We start from the raw sequence: 26,638 nt of genomic DNA on the forward strand, positions 1-26,638 counted from the left end.
GGACTTTGGTCCCAGTGGTCTGTAGCACAGTAGAATATGAGTGGTGTCATGGGGTGTTGGTTGAAGATGTAGCATCAGGGTTTCCATAAAAGGCACTGTGTTCTGAAATGATGGTTTAGTGAGATCCAGGTGACCTTTAAAGATCACTGCTAGGCCTCCTCCTTTTTTCCCTATCCAGTGTTCGGTTAGGATCCTGTAGTTTTCCGGCACCAATTCGGTGAGGATGGTGTTGCAGTCAGAGGTTAACCAGCTTTCGGTGATGAAGAGGCAGTCTACATTGTTTTCGATGATGAAGTCATGTACTTCCAGTCTATGTTTGACTGCAGACCTGGCGTTAATCAAGGCGCAATCTAATTGTAGTGGTTGAGTAGATGTCTTCCTGTGGTTGGGAGTTGCTTGTCGTCCGGTTTTTAATAGTTGTTCTCTTTAAAGTATTTTTTGTATGGAAGATGGCAATGTAGTGTTGATGTTCCTTAGTCTGTGCAGAACTTCAGCTGAGTATTTGAAGTAATACATGGTTTGTGGATGCTGTTGATGGTACTATGGGCTTAAAGATGATGATCCTGATCAGGGTATTTATCCTGAGGAGGGGCTAGGTATCAGACTTGCCGCCGTGCTTGAGGCTATTAGCGCACAAGTTGATCAGGGGATGCCTATATGGATGCGGAAGGAGTTGTTGTATTCGGTTGCTGGCTGTTCCGGTTACCTTTTACTTGAGGTCAAAGTCCCCGCTCAGAAAAGAAGTCTGGCTGTGATCTGGAGTAGTCGCCCTAGGATAGCGTGAAAAATGGAATGGAGGCCGGAGGTAGGGGAATGCTAACCTACGGTTGTTCCAGAGGAAGGCGAAAAAGCCCCCTGGCAGTAGCAGCCAAATGCGCCAGTGGGGCAACAATTCCTTCCTGACCCCCGTAGGTGGTCGGACGGAGTCCCTGAAACAATCACTGGGGGGGGGGTGTGGAGGTGCGAGCTTACCTGGCTGCGGTGGTCCCCGTTAAACAGTCTGGTTCCGGTGAATCTGGCTTGCTGTCAGCCTGACGTTTCTGGAGAGCGGTCTGGTTGCCCCTTGCTGTGGGATCTTTAAAATGAAGGGGAGGATGGAGGTAGGATAGAGGTTAGAGACTCCTGTTTTCAACTCCTGGTTATTAACTCTCCACTTTAGTTCAAAAATCCACATGCAAGCCACCATCAGGGAGCAAGCCCCTAGAGGAGTTTGTATAACTTCCTTTATACACCTGTGAACAATTAACCCCTCCCCTAAATTGGCAGGAAGAAAGAGAAAAAAAATGCTATTTAAAAAGTGTCAGAAAAAAGGTCTTTTAAAAACTGCTAGCAAATGTATCAAATAAAGGAGGGAAAAAAATAAACACCCCCAAAAACAACACTTGCAAGCAGAAGCAGTCAAAGCACAACTCCTGGTTATTAACTCTCCACTTTAGTTCAAAAATCCACTTGTGTTCACAAAATCCACCATCAGGGAGCAAGCTGACCTTTGTCCTCGAATTTTGTTTTTAGCAAGATTCCCTGTTTGATATAATCAGAATTACAGGTACAATTTTTAGTTTTAAGCGGTTGAATTGACTTTTTGGGATGTTGGATATCCATCTCGGATGATGGCAGCTTTGGAAATGCAAGTATGAATTGCCTGCTGTGGGCTTGACGTAATTTTTTGCAAAAATAGTGTTAAAAACTCTAACTAGCTTCATTACATTACGTAATTTTTTCTTTGTTTTGGCTAATGAGAATCTAGCCTCCTCAATTGCCGTAAAATATTGATTATACATTGATTTCCATAAAACGGCATCAGAGACCGGTTTCGCTAAACCTTTAAATTCTAATGTACTTTCATCGGCTAAAAAAAATCTTCGAATTCCTTATTAGTTTTCTACCGGATATAAAACTTTTTCAGTTTTCCCGCTGGACTGTAAACCGTCTGTGAAGACTTCTTTATGTCTGAAATTCTCCAGTCTTTCACAATCAATCAAATTTTCTCTAGGTTCTTTTCAGTCGTTTCAAAGTTTCCTTCAGTACTCTTGTTTCCAGAAGAATAATGAAGTATAGCCTCCATATAATAACTATTCATATAGAAAGTACCATCATCCAGTAATAATTCAAGGGGAAAGGAGGTAGATTGAAAATTGTGAAGGTAGGGGAGATGTGATAAAGAGCTCCCTATACCAATTCCAATTGTACTTAATTCAATACATAAAACTCAAAAAATATATAATAAAATAGTACAAATTTTAATACAAGGAAAGAATTTTTTCACAAACAAGAAACAATATATTGATACAGCGAAACATAATATATTTAAAAAGCTAGTGTATCCCAGATTTCTTGTGTACAGTTACTCATAATCGAGTTCCGTTCTAGGAGTACATTTTTGGAGATTCCTCGACTAGTTTCGCGGAATTTATCTGCTTCATCTGGAGGTAGTCTAAGAATTAAAATATACATTAGAGAATTCATACCTATTCATATACTTATACAGTCATATAGATATATATCTCAAAATAAGCAAAATCAAAAGGAATATACAATTAAATTTACAAAAAAGAAGGGATTGTAGGGGAATTTGTTACGAAGAACAAAGGGGAAAAAAAAAAAAGGGAAGCAGACGTCCGAGTCCCCTCAAGTTTTCTCACCCCGGCGGGCATGGGGGATATAGTGCACTTGATGGAACATGGTAAAATCTGATATAGAGAAAAAAAAAAAAAAACACATATAATGTAAAAATTATATTATATAACCATAAATTAAGAAAATGAAGTTAATCAAGACTATATAGCTGTACCAGACAAGGAAAATGTCTCAATCAAGAAATTGGCAGTGTGTGGATCGCCATCTTGAGGGTTTATGTTATCTGTAATTGCAGGGTATAGAGACTAATATATTCCCCAACTGTGCAAGGTTGGTCAGTGGGGATGAATGCTCCTCAGTTTCAGCAGCTCAAAAGGCAGGCAAAATATTCCTGCAATAAGTATAAAAATTAAGTATATTATAAATGGACACATCAAGGAGCCACATATAATATGGATAGGTAGTGAGGTAAACCATAATAGATCCAATAAGTGATCACATACCTGGTTTGCAGATGTCCTAAGTGAAACTGGGGCGTAGCAAATTTCAATCCACCATATAGAGTGCAGACCCATAACTAGCGGTCAATCCAGACCGCTGTTATATGGGATCCCCAACAGGATGTGATGTCAGACAATCAACACACTGTCAACACCTCCACACTGAACAGGTGGACTCCAGGAAGGCGTCACACAGGAAGTGTGCTAGGGAAGGGCGGAAGACAGCAGATGTACTGATGTCTCGCCCTTAGAACCTGCAAGCCAAAAGGGGAAAGAAACAAAGGTGACTGATTCACAATCAATCAATCAAATTTTCTCTAGGTTCTTTTCAGTCGTTTCAAAGTTTCCTTCAGTACTCATGTTTCCCCTCTTTTCAGTGAAGAAAGTGGTAAAAAAAAAACTTTTGAACATTGATTGGCTGGCTGAGCCAATGTAAAAGTAGCTTAATATTGCATAAGCTTCAAATGACTGATTACGATCGTGAGATGAATTTCCTTAATTATGTCTGAGTCAGCTTAAATCAAACTGTGTGTTTTATTGTACACACAAAAATAGTAAAATACTTACAAAAACAATGCAATGGTACAAAAATAATGCGTTTCTTCATATATGATCAAACGCTTCAAGTATTGTTTGTTTGTTTCAAAGATTGAAAGAGTTCTTTGTTAGACCATGTGGTCTATTGTGGTCTATCGTCGTCTTTAGCTTTTTTATAGATGGCCAATTAACTCTTTGTGTGCAGAAGAAAAGTCTGTGTGCTGAGATAGATGTTCAGAGAGCAGGCAAGATGCAAGAGGCCTTGAAAAGGAGCCTCATCCCTTTTTATCAACTCGCATTCTTTGTTTGAAAAATGCGCCCAAAAAGTATACACTCCTTTTCTCTCAAACTCCTCCCATCCATGAGTGGGGGCTAAGGATGTATGAGCTTTTCACATTTGGTATACCTCAAACACAGCAAGAGTGAAAAACATCTGGCTTATCTTAAAACATAGACTGCCGATTCATCTGACAGGAAATGAATGCTACTGAACACACATTCTTCATGCCAAAATATCAACTACACAGGAATATTACAATGTCCATCAATATGTCTAAAACAGCTTCTAAAACTTCAATCCAGTTCAAAATGTCACCATCTGGAGGTTATTATCTCAGTCTGGCATTCATACAATTTATATTATAGGGAATTCATACTCTGAATAAAGTATAATAAAGCCAAATTAATTTTTAGATATTAAGAATATAACAGGCATGCATAGATAGGCATCTGCCAGATCGACCAAAGTCATCCAATCCCCTTTCTTCTCAACTGAAATGATAGTCTGTAAAGACCAAATTCTGAATAGCGGAACTTTCATAAAGGAAGTCGGGGGCCTTTAGGTCCAAAACGGGCCTGAAGGGTCTCGGAACTGGCAGAGTCACTTGTGCTGTTAACAGTTCCTCGAAACAGGATTGAGGTGGTCTCCTTTTGAACTCAAATCGATACCTTCTTTGATGTCTAAGATCCAGGCATCTTGTACTTCGTCTGCCAAGACCTCCCTGAAACAAGATGGCTGCCTGAGAGGCCTGGGCGGGGACCCCTTCAGAAGAGCTTGTCTGAAGCTTTTGCTGCCTGATTGGCCATGGGCTTGACTGCCTTTGGGAAAGAGGGACCAGCTCCTTTCCACTGTCTGAAGAACGCCCTACCCAGTCGATATGCAGTATCTTCTCTGAATCCCTGTTTGGAAGGATAAAAGTACTGATGCAGCCTTCTTCTTTCCTGCAGGATTAGATCCGACTTGCAGCCAGAGACCCGCTGAATTGCTGATTCAAACTTCTTGCCGAACAATAGCTTTCCGTCAAATTGAACCGAACAAAGGCATTGTCAGCTGACCAATGCTTTACCCACAACCCCTATGAGCCACTACAGAATAAGCCATTCATTTAGCTGTCATCCTTACTTGGTACACAGCTGCTTCTGCCAAAAAGTCCACTGCAGTTTTAATGGACTGTAGAGAACTTCCACTTCCTACCACTTCTCCCAAAGATCTGGCCTCTAATTTTGCTACCCACTCTCTTAGAGCCGCCGCCACAGATGTAACTGCTATAGTCGGCCTGCAGGCTACTCCTGCCACTGTATACATTCTCTTCAAGTCTGTATCTATCCTACAATCCAGCTGGCATTTAACCTCCTAATCAGGCTCTTTATCAGCACCAACGTGTAAAGAAAACTCATCATCAAACATGATTAGAGCCTCGGCCATGGCATCCTCCTGTGGCTCTGGAGTCATCTCAGACTGCGATACAGAAGTGTCTATGACCAAACGGCCAGATATGGAGCTGTAAATTGGCCTGATGGACTCACTGTCTTTTGAGGTGTTCAGAATGGCATGTCTCACACAGGGGTTCATGAGATTGCACAGAAGAATAGCTTTCTATGGAATCCTCATCACCTTGTCTTGTGGTTTCTGCTTTCAAGCTTTCAGTTGTGTACTTCAACACTTCCAAAAGTTGACTTCTTTTAGTACAGTCAATGCCCAAAAGATCACTCAACATCCACCATATCCCAGAGCCAACCTTAGTCAATGTTTCAGGAAAATTGTGCATCTGGAAATTGCTTTGCTATTTAACAAGCTGTGTGTGTGTGTGTGTATATATATATATATATATATATATATATATATATATATATATATCATCATTGGGAATGACATTCTCCCATGGAAGCTCTTCTGTAAGTAGGCAATAGATGACCACTCAAAACGACCAAACATCAAGGCTGCCATCCACAACCAGGCCATCTGATGTTTCAACTTTGCACATTTCTATGTGAAGGATTCTTCATAGAGGAACACCCAGGTAGTAGAACAATTAAATAGAATTCTTTCTTGAAAAACAATTCCACCCACATAAAATATGAAAAAATACCACAATACCTCCACCACAAAATCTAAAATTATGATAAGGTTATCTTCAGACAGGTGATCACCACGAACAGAATCCCTCATTCATTCAATCTCCTACTAATTAGCAGCTAACAGATAACACCTGAAGAAAAATGAATAAACAAATCATTAGTTACAGCATAAATAAGCGTGTTAGGAACCTAATCGTCAGTTATTAAAAGCCGTCTTAGTTTTAAAGCCGTTGTATTCAGTCCTGCCTTGATACAATAGTCAAGGGGGAGCAGACGGAAAGTCAATAGGCTTCCAGAGCGATCCTGGCTAGTGTAGGAGACACCCTAATAATGGCACGGGTGTGAGGACAAAGATGGCACACTGCAGTAATACTATTTGGAAAATCAGCTTTAAAGAGGCAAACATATGGAGTAAATTCCCTTCTCTTACCCGAGATCAAATAAGTGGGCACAGTTTACGGCAGGTATAGGAGGAGAGAGGAAGAAAAGTCTGTGGTGGATACTGTACGTGCAGGGGCATCGTTTCATTCAACAGGCAAATTTCATCAGAGCTAGAAGGACACTAGATTGCTGTCCACTTAGAGCCGGTTCACACAGGAGCAAAACGACTTCCAGGGCGACTTTGTGAGGCAACTTGGACACGACTTGAGTATGAATGACAGCGCGACTTGGGGCAACTTACAACACGACTTGAAGTCGCCTCCAGGACAGGGAACTGTACAAGTGGCCAATTAGAGCTTTTTAGCCCTTGTGACATCATTCCTGTTCCTGTATTCTTCCTTGTTCCTGTTCTTCCCTGTTGTTCTGTGTCCAAAATGCTCTCTGTGCGTTACCTTTATGTCAGCTGTCATAACAGCTGGTTTGGCAGTATTGATGGAAGAGGAAGAAAGGAAGCGAAGGATGAGGATGAGAAGAAGACATTGCTACTGGATCTATCCAATCATTGCCAATAGACCTAACAGAGGGCAGTTCTGGGCTATGTATGAGAACTTGCGTGGTTTTGAGGACAAGTTTTTCAATTATACACGGATGTCGATCGCAAGGCAAGTACATATGCTGTATGTCATTGTCCACTTGCCACAAGTTGTGGATTGTCGACCTGCCACGCGTAGTGGGGTTCCTAGCACCAAGTGGCCCCGAGATACAGGGCCACAAAGTCAGGTTGCAAAAGCATGTTTCTGCAGCAAACTTGAGTATTGAGTATTATCCACTTACCACGTCAGCTGCCACAAGTTGTGGATTGTACACTTTGCACATCACTTGCCACGTCACCTCCCCCCCCCCCCGGCAGAACCACCTAAAACCGAGGACTCATATTTTGCATATGGTTGGCTAAGCGGTGATGTGTGTGTGTGTGTATAGATACCATTGGTTGACATTTCTTATTTTCTACATAGTAGGTTAAAAAAAAAAAATGTTTTTTGTGTTGCAGTTTTAACGGATTGCTTGGTCTGGTTGGCATCCATCTTGAGCGACAGAACACATCTTACAGGAGGAGAATCTCATCCACTGAAAGACTTATTATTACACTAAGGTAAACTATCTTTTTTTTGTGCACATTAGTAGCATATTTTCCCCATTAATGAAGTCCAAGCTGTGCTCATTTGTCCGGTCTTCTCCAACGGGTCAAATGAGTGCAGCTGCCTTGACTGATTGCAGTCCCAGTCTCTCAACAAGCCACTCTTTGCCCTTTCACGGCTCAGCGCTCCCCGCCCCTTCACAGCTCAGCGCTCCCCGCCCCTTCACAGCTCAGCGCTCCCCGCCCCTTCACAGCTCAGCGCTCCCCACCCCTTCACAGCTCAGCGCTCTCCGCCCCTTCACAGCTCAGCGCTCTCCGCCCCTTCACAGCTCAGCGCTCCCCGCCCCTTCACAGCTCTCCGCCCCTTCACAGCTCAGCGCTCCCCGCCCCTTCACAGCTCAGCGCTCCCCCGCCCCTTCACAGCTCAGCGCTCCCCCGCCCCTTCACAGCTCAGCGCTCTCCGCCCCTTCACAGCTCAGCGCTCTCCGCCCCTTCACAGCTCAGCGCTCCCCGCCCCTTCACAGCTCAGCGCTCCCCGCCCCTTCACAGCTCAGCGCTCCCCGCCCCTTTCACAGCTCAGCGCTCCCCGCCCCTACACAGCTCAGCGCTCCCCGCCCCTTCACAGCTCAGCGTTTCCCGCCCCCTTCACAGCTCAGCGCTCCCCGCCCCTTTCACAGCTCAGCGCTCCCCGCCCCTTTCACAGCTCAGCGCTCCCCGCCCCCTTTCACAGCTCAGCGCTCCCCGCCCCCTTTCACAGCTCAGCGCTCCCCGCCCCCTTTCACAGCTCAGCGCTCCCCGCCCCTTTCACAGCTCAGCGCTCCCCGCCCCTTTCACAGCTCAGCGTTCCCCGCCCCCTTTCACAGCTCAGCGCTCCCCGCCCCCTTTCACAGCTCAGCGCTCCCCGCCCCCTTTCACAGCTCAGCGCTCCCCGCCCCCTTTCACAGCTCAGCGCTCCCCGCCCCTTTCACAGCTCAGCGCTCCCCGCCCCTTTCACAGCTCAGCGCTCCAATGAGCGTGGAGGAGCACAGCAGAAGAGCTCCTGAGTGTCAGCAGCTCTCAGCTCATGGAGGGGAGAGAAGTGAGCCATTGACGATGTTTGATCATTCAGTTCTGTGTGAAGAAGCGGCAGTGGACAGATGTAGCATCGCTCCGATGCTGCATCCACCTAGGTAAGTATTTTTATAACAAAAAAAATATTGTGGAATAAATATGAAAAAAATTAACACACAAACATACCATACATTTTGAAAACTCAAACATTTTTTAATATTTCGAAAACAGTATTTTTTGGAAAATAGCAGTATAACAGTAGCGGCATCATTTTTTTACATTTTTTATCAGTAAAACAGTCAAGCGTAAATTACTTTTCTTGATCATACATCACGGGACACAGGAGCTTCATTACATAGTGGGTTATATAGGCACCTCTGGTGATTGGACACTGGTTGACCCAATTAAAGAGAATTCCTCCCCTATATAACCCCTCCCATCAGGGAGGCACCTCAGTTTTTTCGCCAGTGTCTGGTCGATGGTCACGTAAAACTTAGCTCTATGCGGGTCCCGGCGAGGGCCGAAGGGCTACAACAAACCGGATCCATACCTCGGGCCGATAATTGACTCCCAAGATGGTATGGTACCCGGGCCTCGTCTGCCGAAGACACGAGGTTTTGCCTGTAAGTCCTCTCCATTGGAAGACTGGACTCTGGGACAACCAGACTTGGGGTACTGTTTACTCAGGGCGCCCGTAAGTTTCTGGCAGAGTTTTTTACAAGGCCCAGGTAGGAGAATCTTTTCGTAAGATTCCCAGATACGCCTGAAGGTTGGCTAACAATACCCGCCGTGATGGGTGAAGGCTGGAATTGGTCTGAACACAGCAATTCCTGCGGCGGGGAACAGGTATGGGAAGTCATCCTATATATTTTAATATATGAATGGATTTCTTCATTTTGAGTAGTTGTATGTCTTACCTGGTTTCCACCACTTGAGGGAGTAAGAGCAAGCCTGATGCATACTTACATGCCTTTCAAACAAAACACGCTCAGTGAAATGCCTGGTCCTCCCAGCTATTCACGTCTCCTTGCAGTCCCTGCCACAATATAAGTAAAAAAGGGGTCCCACGCAGATCGGGGGGTCTCAGGTCACTCCTTTTGGGTTCCCCTTCCCCCCCCCGGATCCCGCGGTCCTCGTGCACGCGCGCGGGCGCGTGCACGCGCGCCGGGCGCGCTCCCGGCCTAATAGGGAAAGGGGGGGGGTGTGGTTGCCAGCTGTGCACAATCAAGTGCTCCAGACTGCAATGCAGGCGCCAAAACGGCCGATTTTAAAAGCCCAGAGCGTCAGGGGACTGTAAGGTGAGACACAGGAGCTGTGGGCTGTAAGCATCCGTGGGATTGGATCCAGGCGAACCTTAAGACACCTACTCGGCATCATATTGTGCAGTTAAGCTTATATTGATTTATTGTGAGACTTTAAGCACAACAAAGTGATTGCATTTTACACTAGTAACTCTGCTTTGTAGCTCAGTACTATGTCTCCTCGTAAGAGGGTTTCAGGGGCAGGTAACAAAAGCACTGGCAGGTCACCGCCTGGGTCCAGGGGTTCTAAAGGTGCATGCAGATTACCATCCCCCTCTGCAAGAGTGGAGCCTGCATCTCAAGACGAGTCAGTGCCCCTTTCAGGCTTTGCAGCCTCTCCTAATGTCGCAGCCCCGGTCTATGTCACTGAGGACTCCCTTAGGGCTTCATTGGAGAGTTTTGAAGGGAGGATAATGAATTTTATTTCTGCTTCCCTAAAAGATAGCAAGAAAAGGGGTAGATCCCCTCCCTCTGCTGAAATCCCTCTCTCAGACAGCTGCTCTGAAAATGAGGAGAGATCCCTATCTTTGGAAAGGGATCATGAGCAGTCGGATCAGTCAGAAGATGAGGAGTCAGTCCCCTCCTCCCAGGCACTCAGAAAGCAGGTGCAGTATTATACTGAATTGGTGCGTACCACGTTCAGAATGCCAGCTACTGAAGTCGCTACATCCTCTGTCTCTTCCCTGGGAGTCAGGAAAGCTCCACAGACTGCTTGTTCCTTCCCAATTCATCCTTTAATGGCTGACTTGATGTATAAGGACTGGGGACATCCCGATAAACTGTTTACTCCTCCCAAGAGGTTTTCTATGTATTATCCCGTGGAGGAAAGCTTCACCAAGAAATGGGGGGCCCCATCTGTGGATGCGGCTATCTCTTGTGTGAATAAAAACCTAACTTGTCCTTTGGATAATGCGCAGGTATTTAAGGACCCAGCTGACAAAAGACTGGAAACCTTGTTAAAAGCCTCCTTTTCCATGGCCGGCGCTGTGGTGCAACCTACAGTCGCAGCCGTGGGGTTGTGTCAGTTCCTTAAGGAACAGGTTAAACAGATGTTTGGACTTCTTCCTAATGAGGAAGTAGAGAAATATGCAGAGATGCCTCACATCTTATGTTTCATAATTGATGCGATTTTGGATTCTGTCCAACAAGCATCACGTTTGTCCCTCATGCTGGTACACATGCGTAGGGCTCTATGGCTAAAAAATTGGGCTGCTGAAATGTCATGCAAAAAGCATTTGACTGGGTTCCCGTTTAAAGGGGAACGGTTGTTTGGAGAGGAATTAGATAAATTCGTCCAAAATATTTCAGGAGGTAAATCTACACTCCTTCCAGTCAAGAAGAGTAAACGTCCTTCATTCAGGCGTACTCTTTCTCCCGAAACGTCGAGCTCTAAACAATGGCGACGGCCTTCTCAGCCCTCCTCGGCTGCAAAGCCTCAGGGCCGAGCCCAGGGACAGAAAAAGACGGAAGCCTGCCAAGCAGTCCTCCAAGACATCCTTGTGAAGGGGCGCCCCCGCTCGGCCGAGTGGGGGGAAGGCTCCTGCAGTTTGCAGGCGCCTGGCGGGTAGAGATTCAGGACAAATGGGTGATCTCTTCAGTATCTCTAGGCTACAGGCTAGAGTTTCAGGAGATTCCACCTTCCCGTTTTCTAAGGTCAAGGATCCCCAGGGATCCGATAAAGCAGAAACCGCTATTTCTGGCCTTAGATCAATTACTATCCCAAGGTGTGATAGTAGAGGTGAGCCCGAGAGATCAGGGTTCAGGTTTCTATTCGAATCTCTTCACCGTTCCAAAACCAAACGGAAGTGTCAGACCTATCTTGGATCTGAGAGACTTAAACCGGTTTCTACACATCCAGACCTTCCGGATGCAGTCAATACGCACTGTGGTCTCCTCCCTGCAAGGAGGAGAATTCATGGCATCAATAGATATCAAAGACGCATATCTCCATGTGCCAATATTTCCCGCACACCAGAAGTTTCTGAGGTTCGCGGTAGAGCAGCGCCATTTTCAATTTGTGGCCCTGCCGTTCGGCCTAGCCACGGCCCCTCGAGTCTTCACGAAGATTCTAGACCCTCTCTTAGCAATCTTAAGAGTTCAGGGCATAGCCGTCATGGCTTACCTAGACGACTTGCTTCTCGTAGAGAGAACTGCAACATGCCTAAGTCGCAGCGTCACCAAAACGCTAGAACATCTGGGCCGCCTAGGTTGGATTATAAACCTAGAAAAGTCGTCTTTACAACCGACCACCAGGTTGGATTACCTGGGTCTGATTATCGACACCGCTCAGGGCAGGGTGTTCCTTCCAAAGCCAAAGGCCTTGGCCATTGGAGATCTAGTGCGCCTGATTCTGGGCAGAAGATTCTCCTCCATTCGGTTGTACATGAGATCAGTACAATCTGATCTATGCTGTTGGGAAAGATGGTCGCCTCTTTCGAGGCCGTTCCATTTGCCCAGTTCCACTCAAGGCCCCTGCAAAGATGCATCCTTGCGATTTGGAACAGGAAGCCCCAATCCCTGGATCTTCCTATGCGTTTATCCCCTCGGGCACGCAAAAGTCTTGTCTGGTGGTTACAGACCAAAAATTTGCTGAAAGGCAAAACCTTTCTTCCCCTCTCATGGAAGATTGTCACCACGGATGCCAGCCTGACAGGTTGGGGAGCCGTGTTGCAGGAAACATGCTCGCAGGGAAAATGGTCTGCGACCGAAAGTCTGCTGCCCATAAATGTCTTGGAGATTCGGGCAATTTACATGGCACTCAGAGAGTGGTCTCACAGACTGCGAGGTTTCCCAGTTCGGATTCAGTCCGACAATGCCACTGCAGTGGCTTACATCAATCACCAGGGCGGTACCAGAAGTCTGGTGGCCCAAAAGGAGGTGAATCGCATACTTGTCTGGGCAGAAGAGCATGTTCCGTGCCTCTCTGCAGTCTTCATTCCAGGAGTGGAGAATTGGCAGGCAGATTATCTCAGCCGCCAGCAGTTGTGCCCAGGAGAATGGGCTCTGCACCCCGATGTGTTTCAAGACATATGTCACAAGTGGGGCACTCCAGACGTGGATTTGTTTGCGTCCAGATTCAACAGGAAACTGGACAACTTTGTGTCAAGGACAAGAGATGCACTTGCTCAGGGGTCAGATGCTCTGACAGTTCCCTGGAATCAGTACAATCTGATCTATGCCTTCCCCCCGAACCCGCTGTTATCGAGGTTCTTGGGAAGGGTCAAGAGGGAGACGAAGCCGGTCCTTCTAGTGGCCTCGGCTTGGCCCAGGCGACCATGGTTCGCAGAAATCATGAAGTTGGCAGTGGGCAGGTCATGGACCCTCCCTCTCCGGCCAGATCTGCTCTCACAGGGTCCAATTTACCACCCTGCTTTACGCAGTCTGAATTTGACGGTCTGGCTGCTGAGACCCACATTTTGAGAGGCTGTGGTCTTTCGGGGCCAGTCCTCTCCACTCTGGTCAATGCCAGAAAACCGGCCTCCAGGCGTATCTATTACAAGATCTGGAGGGCATATGTTTCCTGGTGTGAACCCAGGAGATGGCATCCTAGAAGGTATGTCATTTGCAGAATCTTGGCCTTTCTCCAATCAGGCCTTGAAATGAATTTGGCCATAAGCACCATCAAGGTGCAGATTTCGGCCCTATCGGTCTTTTTTCAAAGATCGCTTGCATCACTTTCCCTAGTACGGGCTTTTATCCAGGGGGCTATGCGGATGAGACCGCCAGTCAAACCTCCGGTATGCCCTTGGGATCTGAATTTGGTTCTCTCGGCCTTAGAAGCCCAACCATTTGAACCTCTGCATCTGGCTTCTTTAACTCTCCTGACAAAGAAGCTGGTATTCCTAGTAGCCATATCCACGGCTAGAAGGGTATCAGAATTGGTAGCTCTTTCCTGTAAAGAGCCCTATTTAATTATCCATAAGGACCGAGTGGTCATGCGTCCCAACAGGTCCTTTCTACCTAAGGTAGTTTCAGGTTTTCACCTGAATCAGGATGTAATCCTACCATCCTTTTTTCCAAACCCTCAGTCCACAGAGGAAGAATCCTTACACACTTTAGATGTGGTTAGAGCAATCAGTCTTTATCTTCAGGCAACTGCTCAGATAAGAAAGACTGACTGTTTATTTATTCTGCCAGAAGGCCCTAAAAAGGGTCAGGCAGCGTCAAAGTCCACTCTTTCGAGGTGGATCAGACAGGTTATTTCTCAGGCCTATGACTTAAAGGGGAAGATTCCTCCTTTTCAGGTGAGAGCGCACTCTACTAGGGCTGTAAGTGCTTCTTGGGCAGTGCATCACCAGGCCTCCCTGGCTCAGATCTGTAAGGCTGCGACTTGGTCATCAGTCCACACATTCACCAGATTCTATCAGGTGGATGTCAGAGGGCAGGAGGATATCGCCTTTGGGCGCAGTGTACTGCAGGCTGCAGTTCAGGTCCTCAGGTCCCTGGCGGTCTAGATTCATGATCTGTGTCTCCCTCCCCTCAACCTGAGCATTGCTATGGGACATCCCACTATGTAATGAAGCTCCTGTGTCCCGTGATGTATGATCAAGAAAATAGGATTTTTATATACAGCTTACCTGTAAAATCCTTTTCTTGAGAGTACATCACGGGACACAGGGCTCCCGCCCCTCTTGGGTTTTACGTGGTTTCTTATTGCTTTGCTACAAAACTGAGGTGCCTCCCTGATGGGAGGGGTTATATAGGGGAGGAATTCTCTTTAATTGGGTCAACCAGTGTCCAATCACCAGAGGTGCCTATATAACCCACTATGTAATGAAGCTCCTGTGTCCCGTGATGTACTCTCAAGAAAAGGATTTTACAGGTAAGCTGTATATAAAAATCCTATTTTCAAACATAGTATCCAACCTACCAGCAATTACAAACTAGCTGGGTTGTTGGAAGGCCTTGGGGAAGGTGTGGGTGGAATCTCAACTGTTGCTTCATGAGTAGCCATTTATAGGGGTTGGTAATGATAGGGGATAGGGGCATTGCCTTGATTTATGGCATTACCATAATTGTCGGTGTATGGCCTGAAGCGAGGGGTATAGTAGGGGTGAGTTCTGGGTGGCGGAGGGTTAGGGAAATCATAGAAGGGTCCTGATGGGGGTGGTGGTCCAAACATTGGTGAGGGGGCAGTGGCTGGCTGATTCACCATATTAGCCTCCAGGAGGTCAATGATTGCTTTTTTAACGTGGCCTTGACGCTCCTGCGGAACTCTCTTTATCACTCCTGCCACCACGATGCCAAATCCACTTTCTTCACTCTCCAGGGATTCAAGTTTCTCATGCATTGTCTCCATTAGGGAGGCAAACTGATCCATATTTTGAGAATGTCTGCCCAATCTCGCACTTTGTTCAGGGATAGGCCTAGCTGGCTGCTCAACTTGTTGATGCCCGACCTCTGGCAGATTGACCTCTGGAACCTGGGAAGAAGACTCTCCAATCTCAGTCTCCTGAGTGGTTTGGATTTGATTAGGTGAATCAGCCAAAGGCTGAAAATGTGCCCCTCCTCCTACAACGCATGCGGCCTCTCCACCTGCCTGCTGTGCTTGACGTTGGTCCTCCAAACTTGATTGTGTTCTGCATTAAAGGGGTTGTAAAGGTAAACATTGTATAGGTTAAAATCAATGTCTGTTAGGTACTAATACTCATTCAGGTTCTTACTTTTATATATATTCTTTCTATATATCACAAAATCTACCTTCAATAACATGCCCCTGCCTTCCTCTGTTGTCTCTGCCTTTATTTCCGGTTTTGCGATGCACGTTCATGACAGGCACGGCGTAATAACAATTCCCGTCAGGCTTAGCGGCATAACGTGTGCGCACTGTCTTTGTTTTTAATTTCACCTGGCTACCGAGAACGAGCAATATAAAATATATATATTATTATATATTATTATTATATATATATATAAAAAAAAAAATTCTGGATTTAAATTTATTTTTAAAAAACTCATACTATAATTTTTTTTTAATGAAATAAAGGTAAACTTTATTGGAATAAATCATAGTATCTTCTGTTATAATTACAGTATAATTACATTTTTCAATTACATATAAAAAAATATATATACTTTTTTTTTTTTTTATATGTAATCGAAAAATGTAATTATACTGTAATTATAACAGAAGATACGATTTATTCCAATAAAGTTTACATTTATTTCATTAAAAAAAACATAGTATGATTTTTTTTTTATTATTTAAATCCAGAATATATATATATTAAAGCACTGCATAAATTGTAATCACTATATAAATCGTGTATAATAATAAATATATATGTATTATAACCCTAAATAGTTTAACCACTTCAATACCGGGCACACCTTCCTGCCCAGACCAATTTTGAGCTTTCAGCGCTGTCGCACTTTGAGTGACAATTGCGCGGTCATGCTACACTGTACCCAAATGAAATTTTTATCATTTTTTTTCCCCACAAATAGAGCTTTCTTTTGTTTGATCACCTCTGCGGTTTTTATTTTTTGCTCAACAAATAAAAAAAATACAGAAAATTTTGAAAAAAATTGTTTTTTTTTTGTTTGTTTCAAAACTTTGTAAATAAATACGTTTTCTCTTTCACTGATGGGCAATGATGGGCGGCACAGATGGGCAATGATAGGTGGCACGGATGGGCACCGATAGGCGGAACAGATGGGAACTGATAGGCGGCATTGTATTATAATATACTGTACTAATGGATGCCAATCAGTGATGCCCATTGTGGGCACTGATTGGCATCCATTGTGGCACTGACTGGAATCCCTAGTGATCTAGGGTGGCATACCTTGTCCTGGGCATCCCTGGTGGTGTCCCTGGTGGTCCAGTGTGGGCATCCTCAGGGGGGCTGCGCTGATAATCGATCAGCACAGACTCCCCTGTCAGAGGAGCAGCCGATCGGCTCTCCTCTACTCGCGTCTGACAGACATGAGTGAGGAAAAGCCGATCACCGGCTCTTCTTATTTACACTGTGATCAGCCGTAATTGGACACGGCTGATCACGTGCTAAAGCGTCTCCGGAGACTCTCTACCGAGATCGTAGTTGCGGTGTGTCAGACTGACACCCCGCAACAACGATCGCCGCACGCAGCGGCTCAAAATCCTGATCACGTCATATGACGTCCGGTCAGGATTTTGAAACCACTTTGCCACCGTCATTTTGTTATAGGGCGGGTGGCAAGTGGTTAAAACTATTACAGTTTACTATTACAAACTATTTAGTGTTATAATATATATAAAATTATAAAAAAATATATTATATATATATATTTATTTATTAATATACACACACACAAACATAAATATGACAGGGGGACATGGTTTTAGTGTTGGGAGGTATGACCGAGGTATAAGGAATTTAAAAATCTTCCTCTTTCCTCATCAGATCCCCCCAGATTCTCTCTTCACTCCCCGATTCTTCACCTCTGAGTTGGTAGATCGGGGAGTGTCAATTCTGACACAGATCTCCAGTGAAAAGCTCAGATAGCAGCTTAATAAACTGGCCGTTAATGTGACAGTGTATGGGGATTCTCCATGTGCGTAGATAATCGGTGGGAGAACATATTCAAATTCACTTCTACCCCGATTACCTCAGGTTCATAAACTGTTTATGGGTTGTGATCAGCGGAGATCCTCTGGATCACCTCTGATCACTGCTTCTTAAACGGACACCTAAGAGAGGTATGGACTCCAGAGAGAGAGAGATATCATTTTGCCCCCCTGTACAAATCATTAGTAAGACCTCATCTGGAATATGCCGTTCAGTTTTGTGCACAAGTTCTCAAAAAGGATATCGGGGAACTGGAGAAAGTGCAGAGAAGGGCAACCAAACTGATAACAGGCATAGAGGAGCTCAACTATGAGGAAAGATTAGAGGAACTGAATTCACTCTTTAGAAGAGTAGAATAAGGGGGGATATGATCAACATGTTCAAATATATAAGGGGTCCATACAGTGAACTTGGTGTAGAGTTATTCTCTGTAGGGTCAACCCAGAGGACACGGGGGCACTCTTTACGTCTAGAGGAAAAGAGTTTTCATCTTCAAATATGGAAAGGTTTCTTCACAGTAAGAGCGGAGAGGATGTGGAATATACTCCCACCAGAGGTGGTTATGGCTGGCTCAGTAGATTGCTTTAAAAAAAGGCCTGGATACTTTACTGAATGTACATAATATATATAGGTCCTAACATTTATAGGTAAAGTTGATCCATGGAAAATCCGATTGCCTCTCTGTGATCAGGAATTAAATCTTTTCTCCTGCTATAGCAAAAAGGAGCATGCTCTTCTTCTGGGTTTTTCTTTATTTTGCCTTCCTCTGGATCAACTGTGGTTATAAAATTGTGTATATTATAAGATTTTTTTTAATTATATTTATTTATTGTTTCTAATATTGAACTGGATGGACTTGTCTTTTTTCAACCGGACTATGTAACTATGAATGGATGGAGATGACAGACAAGAGATAGAGTGATGCATATCCAAGACATGGGAGGGAGGGATGGACATGAGAGAGAGATGTGACTAGAGAGAAGTGTGTATAATAAATAAGGTGGAGGGATGGACATGACAGAGATCTGACAGAGAGAAGTGTGTATAATAAATAGGGCAAAGGGATGGATGAGCAGACATGGGGATGGAGGGATGGATGAGCAGACATCGGGATGGAGGGATGGATGAGCAGACATCAGGATGGATGAGCAGACATCGGGATGGAGGGATGGATGAGCAGACATCGGGATGGAGGGATGGACATGACAGAGATGTGACGGAGAGAAGTGTGTATAATAAGGTGGAGGGATGGATGAGCAGACATTGGGATGGATGAGCAGACATTGGGATGGATGAGCAGACATTGGGAAGGAGGGATGGATGAGCAGACATTGGGATGGAGGGATGGATGAGCAGACATTGGGATGGAGGGATGGACATGAGAGAGATGTGATGGAGACAAGTGTGAATAAATAGGGCAGAGGGATGGATGAGCAGACATCGGGATTGATGAGCAGACATCGGGATGGATGAGCAGACATCGGGAAGGAGGGATGGATGAGCAGACATCGGGAAGGAGGGATGGATGAGCAGACATCGGGAAGGAGGGATGGATGAGAAGACATTGGGATGAAAGGATGGACATGACAGATGTGACGGAGAGAAGTGTTTATAATAGGGCAGAGGGATGCATGAGCAGACATTGGGATGGAGGGATGGATGAGAAGACATTGGGATGGAGGGATGGATGAGAAGACATTGGGATGGAGGGATGGATGAGCAGACATTGGGATGAAAGGATGGACATGACAGATGTGACGGAGAGAAGTGTTTATAATAGGGCAGAGGGATGGATGAGCAGACATTGGGATGGAGGGATGGATGAGAAGACATTGGGAAGGAGGGATGGATGAGAAGACATTGGGATGAAAGGATGGACATGACAGATGTGACGGAGAGAAGTGTTTATAATAGGGCAGAGGGATGCATGAGCAGACATTGGGATGGAGGGATGGATGAGAAGACATTGGGATGGAGGGATGGATGAGAAGACATTGGGATGGAGGGATGGATGAGCAGACATTGGGATGAAAGGATGGACATGACAGATGTGACGGAGAGAAGTGTTTATAATAGGGCAGAGGGATGGATGAGCAGACATTGGGATGGAGGGATGGATGAGAAGACATTGGGATGGAGGGATGGATGAGAAGACATTGGGATGGAGGGATGGATGAGAAGACATTGGGATGGAGGGATGGATGAGCAGACATTGGGATGAAAGGATGGACATGACAGATGTGACGGAGAGAAGTGTTTATAATAGGGCAGAGGGATGGATGAGAAGACATTGGGATGGAGGGATGGATGAGCAGACATTGGGATGGAGGGATGGATGAGCAGACATTGGGATGGAGGGATGGATGAGCAGACATTGGGATGGAGGGATGGATGAGCAGACATTGGGATGGAGGGATGGATGAGCAGACATAGGGATGGACATGAGAGAGATGTGACGGAGAGAAGTGTGTATAATAAATAGGGCAGAGGGATGAGCAGACATAGGGATGGATGAGCAGACATAGGGATGGATGAGCAGACATAGGGATGGATGAGCAGACATAGGGATGGAGGGATGGACATGACAGAGATGTGATGGAGAGAAGTGTAAATAATAGGGCAGAGGGATGGATGAGCAGACATTGGGATGGAGGGATGGATGAGCAGACATTGGGATGGAGGGATGGACATGAGAGAGATGTGATGGAGACAAGTGTGAATAAATAGGGCAGAGGGATGGATGAGCAGACATAAGGATGGAGGGATGGACATGACAGAGATGTGACGGAGAGCAGTGTGTATAATAGGGCAGAGGGATGGATGAGCAGACATTGGGAAGGAGGGATGGATGAGCAGACATTGGGATGGATGAGCAGACATTGGGATGGATGAGCAGACATTGGGATGGAGGGATGGATGAGCAGACCTAGGGATGGACATGAGAGAGATGTGAAGCTGGGATGCATGTAAAAATATTACAGCCTAGGCAATGTGGTGGGGGGGGGGGGGGTGTTTTTGTTTATATTGTGTATGAGGAGGAGACACAGTACACGCTTGCTGGTTCATGAATACAGTAAAGGAAACCATCTAAATAAACTTTATATTGCAAATTGACAGTAATTAAATAGTCCCCTATAATATTTGGTTACACATGACCTTGTTGGTTAATATAAAGTTTAGAGGCTGCAGCTGTTTTCTTATCTTAGAATTTAGTTTAGAAGATCTTCCGTTTATGATTCCTAGTCTGCAGACTGCTAGGGGGCGGAGTCAAGGCGGGGCTGTGTAGATCAGTGCAGAATCCTAATAAGGAATAGAAGGAGGTGCTGCATCACTGTAGACACACCCACAAACCACCAGCCCCCTGTGTCTCTCTGTTACGCACAGAGCGTCTCCACGCAGGGCTGTAGTACTAGCCTGGGGGCGAGCACGACTCCTCACCACCACACCAACGGCTCCAGACACAGTGAGAAGCACCAGGAAGTACTACAGGAAGTGAAGATTTTGAAGAGGGACCAGTGACAATTGGAGAGGAATAGAAGGAACAGGTAAGTGAAAAAGCTCCGCCTCAGCTTAGAAGATAATTAGCTAATAAAAAAAATTACTTTACAACCCCTTTAAACATAGAATACAATTATTACAACCTTCTACAACTGTATAGTATCAATTTAAAAAAATGAAAGATGTTATCTTACTCTCCAAGTTCCATGAATGGCCTCACAAACTCCATCTCATCTGCATGTACATAGGATACAAGCCTTTTGGAACCAGATCCACTTCTGGACTCTTGTATTTTTCTTAAGTAGCGCTTATAACAGTCCCTTAAACCCTTCCAGCATGTTTGTAAAGTTATCACTGCAAAATATAAACAGGAACATAATTATTTATTTTGTATTTCAGATACCTGGCAACCGGTCATTCTTTAATAAACCTACATTATGAGTTCATGGTGGGCAGGTCGACTATCAGCTATATCATCCGAGAAACCGGCAAAATGTTATGGGACGCGCTTAACACCATAATGATGAGGAGGCCTACACCTAAGAATTGGCGTGATATTGCAAATCTATTTTGGAGTAGGTGCGATTTCCCCAATTTCATTGGAGCTATCGATGGGAAGCATGTGCGTGTAATTAAGCCTGTTGGTAGCGGAAGTATGTACTTCAATTACAAAAAATATTGCTCCTTTGTACTGCTCGCCGTAGCTGATTCCAACTATTGTTTCACATATATAGATATAGAATCCTATGGAAGTACCTGCGATGCACAGACTTTTGCTACTTCATCCTTTGGTCAAAGACTACGGGAGAATCCACTCGATCTTCCGGAAAACTGTCCTTTTCCTGGTACAACTGAACCCCCGCTATCCTATGTGTTTAGCGGATGATGCCTTTGCGTTGGGTGAACACATGAGGCCTTACTCTAGTAGGAACCTGACGACTCCGAAAAGGGTTTTTAAGTAGGGCAAGAAGGGTGGTTGAGTGCAGTTTTGGAAATCTAGCCAATAAATGGCGTTTCCTACATACAGCAATAGGCTTCAATATTGAAAATGCTATAACTGCAGTGAAAGCAGCATGCGTGCTGCACAATTTTGTCAGAGTATGGGACGGATGTTGTTTTGAGGATTCTCTCATGCACGAAATGGAAAGTGCACACATCAGTGCTACGAGGGGATCCAGTGATGGTGCCACTGGGCGCGATCAATTTAACTCTTATTTTAATTCACCAGTAGGGATGAGCCGAACACCCCCCGGTTTGGTTCGCACCAGAACTTTCGAACGGACCCCAAATTCGTTACGAACGTTAGAACCCTATTGAAGTCTATGGGACTCGAACATTCGAAATGAAAAGTGCTAATCTTAACGGCTAATATGCAAGATACTGTCCTAAAAAGGGTTTGGGGACCTGGCTCCTGCCCCAGGGGACATGGGTCAATGCCTAAAATGTTTTTAAAAATGGCCGTTTTGGCGGGAGCACTGATTTTAATGACGATTAAAGTGAAAAAAAAAAGTGAAATATTCCTTTAAATATGGTGCCTGGGGGGTGTCTGTAGTATGCCTGTGAAGTGCCACGTGTTTCCCGTGTTTAGAACAGTCCCTGCACAAAATGACATTAAACGGAAATAACACCATTTAAAACTGCTTGCGGTTTTAATGTTATATCTGGTTCCTGCAATATGGTTGAAAATCATTGAGAAAAATGGCATGGGTAGCCCTCCCTGCCCATTACCAGCCTATTTGGGTCTTGTACGGATATTAAGGGGAACCCTGTACCCATATTAAAAAAAGGAAATGCGTGTGGCCCCCAGGCCCTATATACTCAGAACAGCAGTATACAGGCGGTGCAAACAAGACAGGGACTGTGTAGGTTTGTTGTGTTAAGTTGAATCTGTTTGTAATTTTCAACTGGTACATTTTTAAAGTGTAGCTCCAGTCAAAAAAACAATTTTTAAGCTTTTTGGAAAACATAGGGAAGGGTTATCACCCCTGTATAATTTGTTTTGTCGTCCATCTTTTTTCATCTCACTTGCTGTTGTCTCCTTCCGTTTGCAAGTAGGAGATGTTTGTAAATTGGATGTTTGAAAGTAGGGGCCTGCCCTATATGCTCTGCAGAAATGGCGGAACAAGGTGTTGGTTTTGCCACAAAATTGTAAGCCCTCAAAGTGACTCTTGGTGGGCGCTGGAGCGCCCTGCTGTGAACGATTATATCAAGAATTGTAATTACATGCCATTGTTGAACAGTGGTAGAAAAATTGACCTTTGGTGGTTGTGGTGCTGGTGCCACAACACTATAAGTCGTCACCGTTACTCTGGGTGGGCACAGGAAGGGGCCCTCCTGTGAAATATTATATCAAGAAGTGTAATTACATGTCCCTGTTAAACAGGGGCAGAAAAATTGGGCCTTAGGCACTGCTGCTGGTGCCACCACACTGCAACCTCTGCTATATACTCTAGTTTTAATGCAGGAATTAGCCCTGCTGCAAAGCATTGCATCAAAAATTGTAATTAAACGCCCCTGTTAAACAGGGGCAGAAAAATTGGGCCTCTGGTGCTGGTGCCACCACACTGCAACCTCTCCCATATACTCTTGTTTGATTGCAGGAATTAGCCCTGCTGCAAAGCATTGCATCAAAAATTGTACTTAAACGCCCCTGTTAAACAGGGGCAGAAAAATTGGGCTGATGGCATCAACCAGAACAAGAAATGTTCTTCCAACATATCAGCGGAGGAGGAAGAGGATAGACAATCAACATAACAGGACAGTCACTCAGCATAGGCAGTCTTGAAGGGATGTGATATTTCAAAAAAAATTATTCTGTTACATCAGCTTCAGGTGCTTGGTAGCTGTGGGTGATCCAAGACTGATTCATCTTGATGAAGGTCAGTCGATCAACTGATTCGGTGGACAGGCGCACCCTGTGATCGGTAACAAAGCCACCAGCAGCACTGAAGGTGCGTTCCGAAAGAACGCTGGATGCAGGACAGGCCAGTAGCTCAATTGCATACTGTGCAAGCTCTGGCCAGTGATCCATCCTCAAGACCCAGTAAGCCAGAGGATTTTCGGTGGGAAAGGTCAGGTGTCCAAGTCTGACCTTGCCCCTAGGTATTCCTGCACCATGTTAATCAGACGCTGGCGATGGTTGCTGGAACCGATCATACCTTGGGGCTGCGGACTAAAAAATTGTCTGAAAGCATCAGTCAGACGGCCACCTTCTCCACCGCTCCTTCTGACCGATGCCTCAGCAACACGTTGTCCAGGACCAGGAGTTTGTAACCTCCCAGTCTCTGGGAACGCGTTGCACAGACCATTCTGCAAGGCCTCCCGGAGATGTCTCATCCTCTGCTCCCTCTGCGATGGCAAGATAAGGTCGGCAACCTTACCCTTGTACCGTGGATCAAGCAGAGTGGCCAGCCAGTAATGGTCCCTCTCCTTGATCCGAAGAATACGAGGATCCTTCCGCAGGCTTTGCAGGATCAGGGAGGCCATGCAGCGTAGGTTAGCTGAGGCATTCGGTCCGGAGTCCTCTGGGTCACTAAGGACAACATGATCCGCAGCTACCTCCTCCCAGCCACGTACAAGTCCACGTGTTTCTTGGGACTGTAAATTATCCCTAAAAGACTGCTGCTGATGCTGAGTGCCAGCCTCCACCTCCATGCTGACACAATCATCCTCCTCCTCCTCTTCCTCCTCCTCATCCTCTTCCTGTGTGATGGGTGGCACAGCAGGAACACTGTCTGGATAAAGGGGGCCTTGAGAGGCAAGGAAGTCCTCCTCTTCCTGCCTCTGTTCTGCCTCAAGTGCCCTGTCCATTATTCCACGCAGCGTATGCTCCAAGAGGTGGAGAAGAGGTACAGTGTCACTGATGCATGCACTGTCACTGCTCACCATCCTTGTGGCCTCCTCAAACGGTGACAGGACAGTGCATGCATCCCTGATCATGCCCCACTGGCGTGGTGAGAAAAAACCGAGCTCCCCTGACCCTGGTGCTGTAGTCGCACAGGTACTTATTGATGGCCCTCTGCTGTGTGTGCAGCCGCTGCAGCATGGCCAATGTTGAGTTCCACCTGGTGGGCATGTCACATATAAGGCGGTTCTTGGGCAGGTTCAACTCCTTTTGGAGCTCAGCCAGCCGAGCACAGGCATTAAATGATCGGCGGAAATGCACACAGACTTTCCTGGCCTGCTTCAGGACATCCTGTAAGCCGGGGTACCTGCCCAAGAACCGCTGCACCACCAGGTTAAGGACGTGAGCTACACAGGGCACATGGGTCAGTTGTCCCTGCCTGTGGCCAATCGTGGCTCTCCTCGCTGCTGGCGCTGCGATTGGCCAAGCATGCGGGGTCACAGTGCATGCTTGGCCAATCATGAGCCAGCAATGCACTGCGCCATCGCAGTGCACTGTGGGCCGTGAGCGCCACACGAATTTGGCGCGAACGGACCAAAATGTTTGGACTTCGCCGAACGGACGAACAGCCAATGTTCGAGTCGAACGTACATTCGACTCGAACACGAAGCTCATCCCTATTCACCAGCTGGTGAAATACCGCGGCAAATGGACGCCATTTCATAATTTCCTTCATTAAAATTTTTTCCAACTGTTTAGTTTTCCTATCCAATATTTTTTGTTTGATATTTGAGTTACTGATGTTAACATGTGATAATATTGATTGTTGTTTTGTTATGTAAAGTGGCCTGCTATGTTATTTGACACTTCCGTTATTGTGTTCAATAAGTTTTGGATGTTAAAATTTTGTTGTACTTATTTTAGCTGTGGTTATATTGTTCAATCATTATCTAAATAAAATTACCATAGAGCTACACATCGGTGACAGACTTCACAAGGTTTCTCCATACTCTTGCTCTCAAGTTATTATTGAACACTGCTTTTTTGAAGAAGGAACGTTGGGCAATACAGTTCAGGCACCATTAGTACTTAGTGTATGGGGTGGTCTACTGTTGCTGTCATTGGATCTACTGTTGCTGTCATTGGATCTACTGTTGCTGTCATTGGATACACTGTTGCTGACAGTTGCAACATGACCTGCCACATGACCTGTCACAAGTGCCAGGTGACCTGCCATAAGTGCCATGTAACGTGACCTGCCACAAGTTGGTATTGAAACACTGCTTTTTTTGAAGCAGGAACGTGGGGAATACAGTTCAGACACCCGTTAGTACAGAGTCAGTGCATCTACTGTTGATGTCAGTGGATCTATTGTTGCTGGGGTGTTATATTTTTGATGACAGGGGGATCTAGGGGGAGGAACCAAGGGATGTGCAAAAGGGGGAGTTTATGCACCGATTCTCTGTGCAAAAGAAGACCTATATGGAACTACAACAATCATGCAGAGTTAAGGACAACAGACATATAATAAAAGGTTAAACTTACATTTGTCAGAGCGGTCGGTCTGCGACAATACATCCCAATCCTCATAGGACAGGCGGCAGATCTCCAGCCAGGCATTGTCCCTCTTCTGCTGGTCTTTGTAGTTTGTGTCGGTTTTGTCATAGAGACATGTTCTCTCCCTGATGTATCTTATCAGAGATTCATTATCCACAGCCTCTCTTATATTGACTACCCTGGCTCTGCTAGACATTGTATTCTTCTGTATACACGGATCAACAGAGACAACGTACAAAACGAAAGTAATCTCTGTGTTTGGGAAGGAGGGGCTGCCTGCAGTGGGGGATGGGTAAATTCCTTTCTACTTCCTGTAACGTTGCCTGCAATATGAACATGGATCCGAC

The 26,638-nt window shown here is 45.5% G+C and overlaps 1 protein-coding gene and 1 long non-coding RNA gene across 2 annotated transcripts; both read right to left on the reverse strand.

Moving 5' to 3' along the window:
* Nucleotides 1-2,219: 2,219 nt before the first annotated feature.
* LOC143998166 (uncharacterized) lies at nt 2,220-4,119 on the reverse strand. The gene is made up of 2 exons (XR_013277768.1): nt 3,645-4,119; nt 2,220-2,434 (listed from the first exon to the last, which is right to left on the reverse strand). It is a non-coding gene; the product is annotated as an uncharacterized LOC143998166 (long non-coding RNA).
* Nucleotides 4,120-14,691: 10,572 nt separating this feature from the next.
* Nucleotides 14,692-26,602, reverse strand: LOC143995859 (uncharacterized). The gene is made up of 3 exons (XM_077490587.1): nt 26,280-26,602; nt 21,085-21,244; nt 14,692-15,421 (listed from the first exon to the last, which is right to left on the reverse strand). The coding sequence occupies exons 1-3, from the start codon at nt 26,485-26,487 to the stop codon at nt 14,797-14,799; spliced, it is 993 nt and encodes a 330-aa protein (XP_077346713.1). The 5' UTR covers nt 26,488-26,602; the 3' UTR covers nt 14,692-14,796.
* Nucleotides 26,603-26,638: the final 36 nt, after the last annotated feature.

The sequence above is a fragment of the Lithobates pipiens genome, unplaced genomic scaffold (genome assembly GCF_037356315.1).
Source record: "Lithobates pipiens isolate NorthernLeopardFrog02 unplaced genomic scaffold, aLitPip1_a1.2 Scaffold_19, whole genome shotgun sequence".
Lineage (NCBI taxonomy): Eukaryota > Metazoa > Chordata > Amphibia > Anura > Ranidae > Lithobates > Lithobates pipiens.

What these genes read in the sequence shown, in the direction of transcription:
- LOC143995859 (XM_077490587.1), bottom strand. Translation starts at nt 26,487, where the DNA reads ATGTCTAGCAGAGCCAGGGTAGTCAATATAAGAGAGGCTGTGGATAAT. An exon ending in GACCGACCGCTCTGACAAAT is followed by an intron (nt 21,245 to 26,279) that starts GTAAGTTTAACC and finishes TATATTTTGCAG; the next exon opens with TGATAACTTTACAAACATGC. An exon ending in CCATTCATGGAACTTGGAGA is followed by an intron (nt 15,422 to 21,084) that starts GTAAGATAACAT and finishes CCTTTAATGCAG; the next exon opens with AACACAATCAAGTTTGGAGG.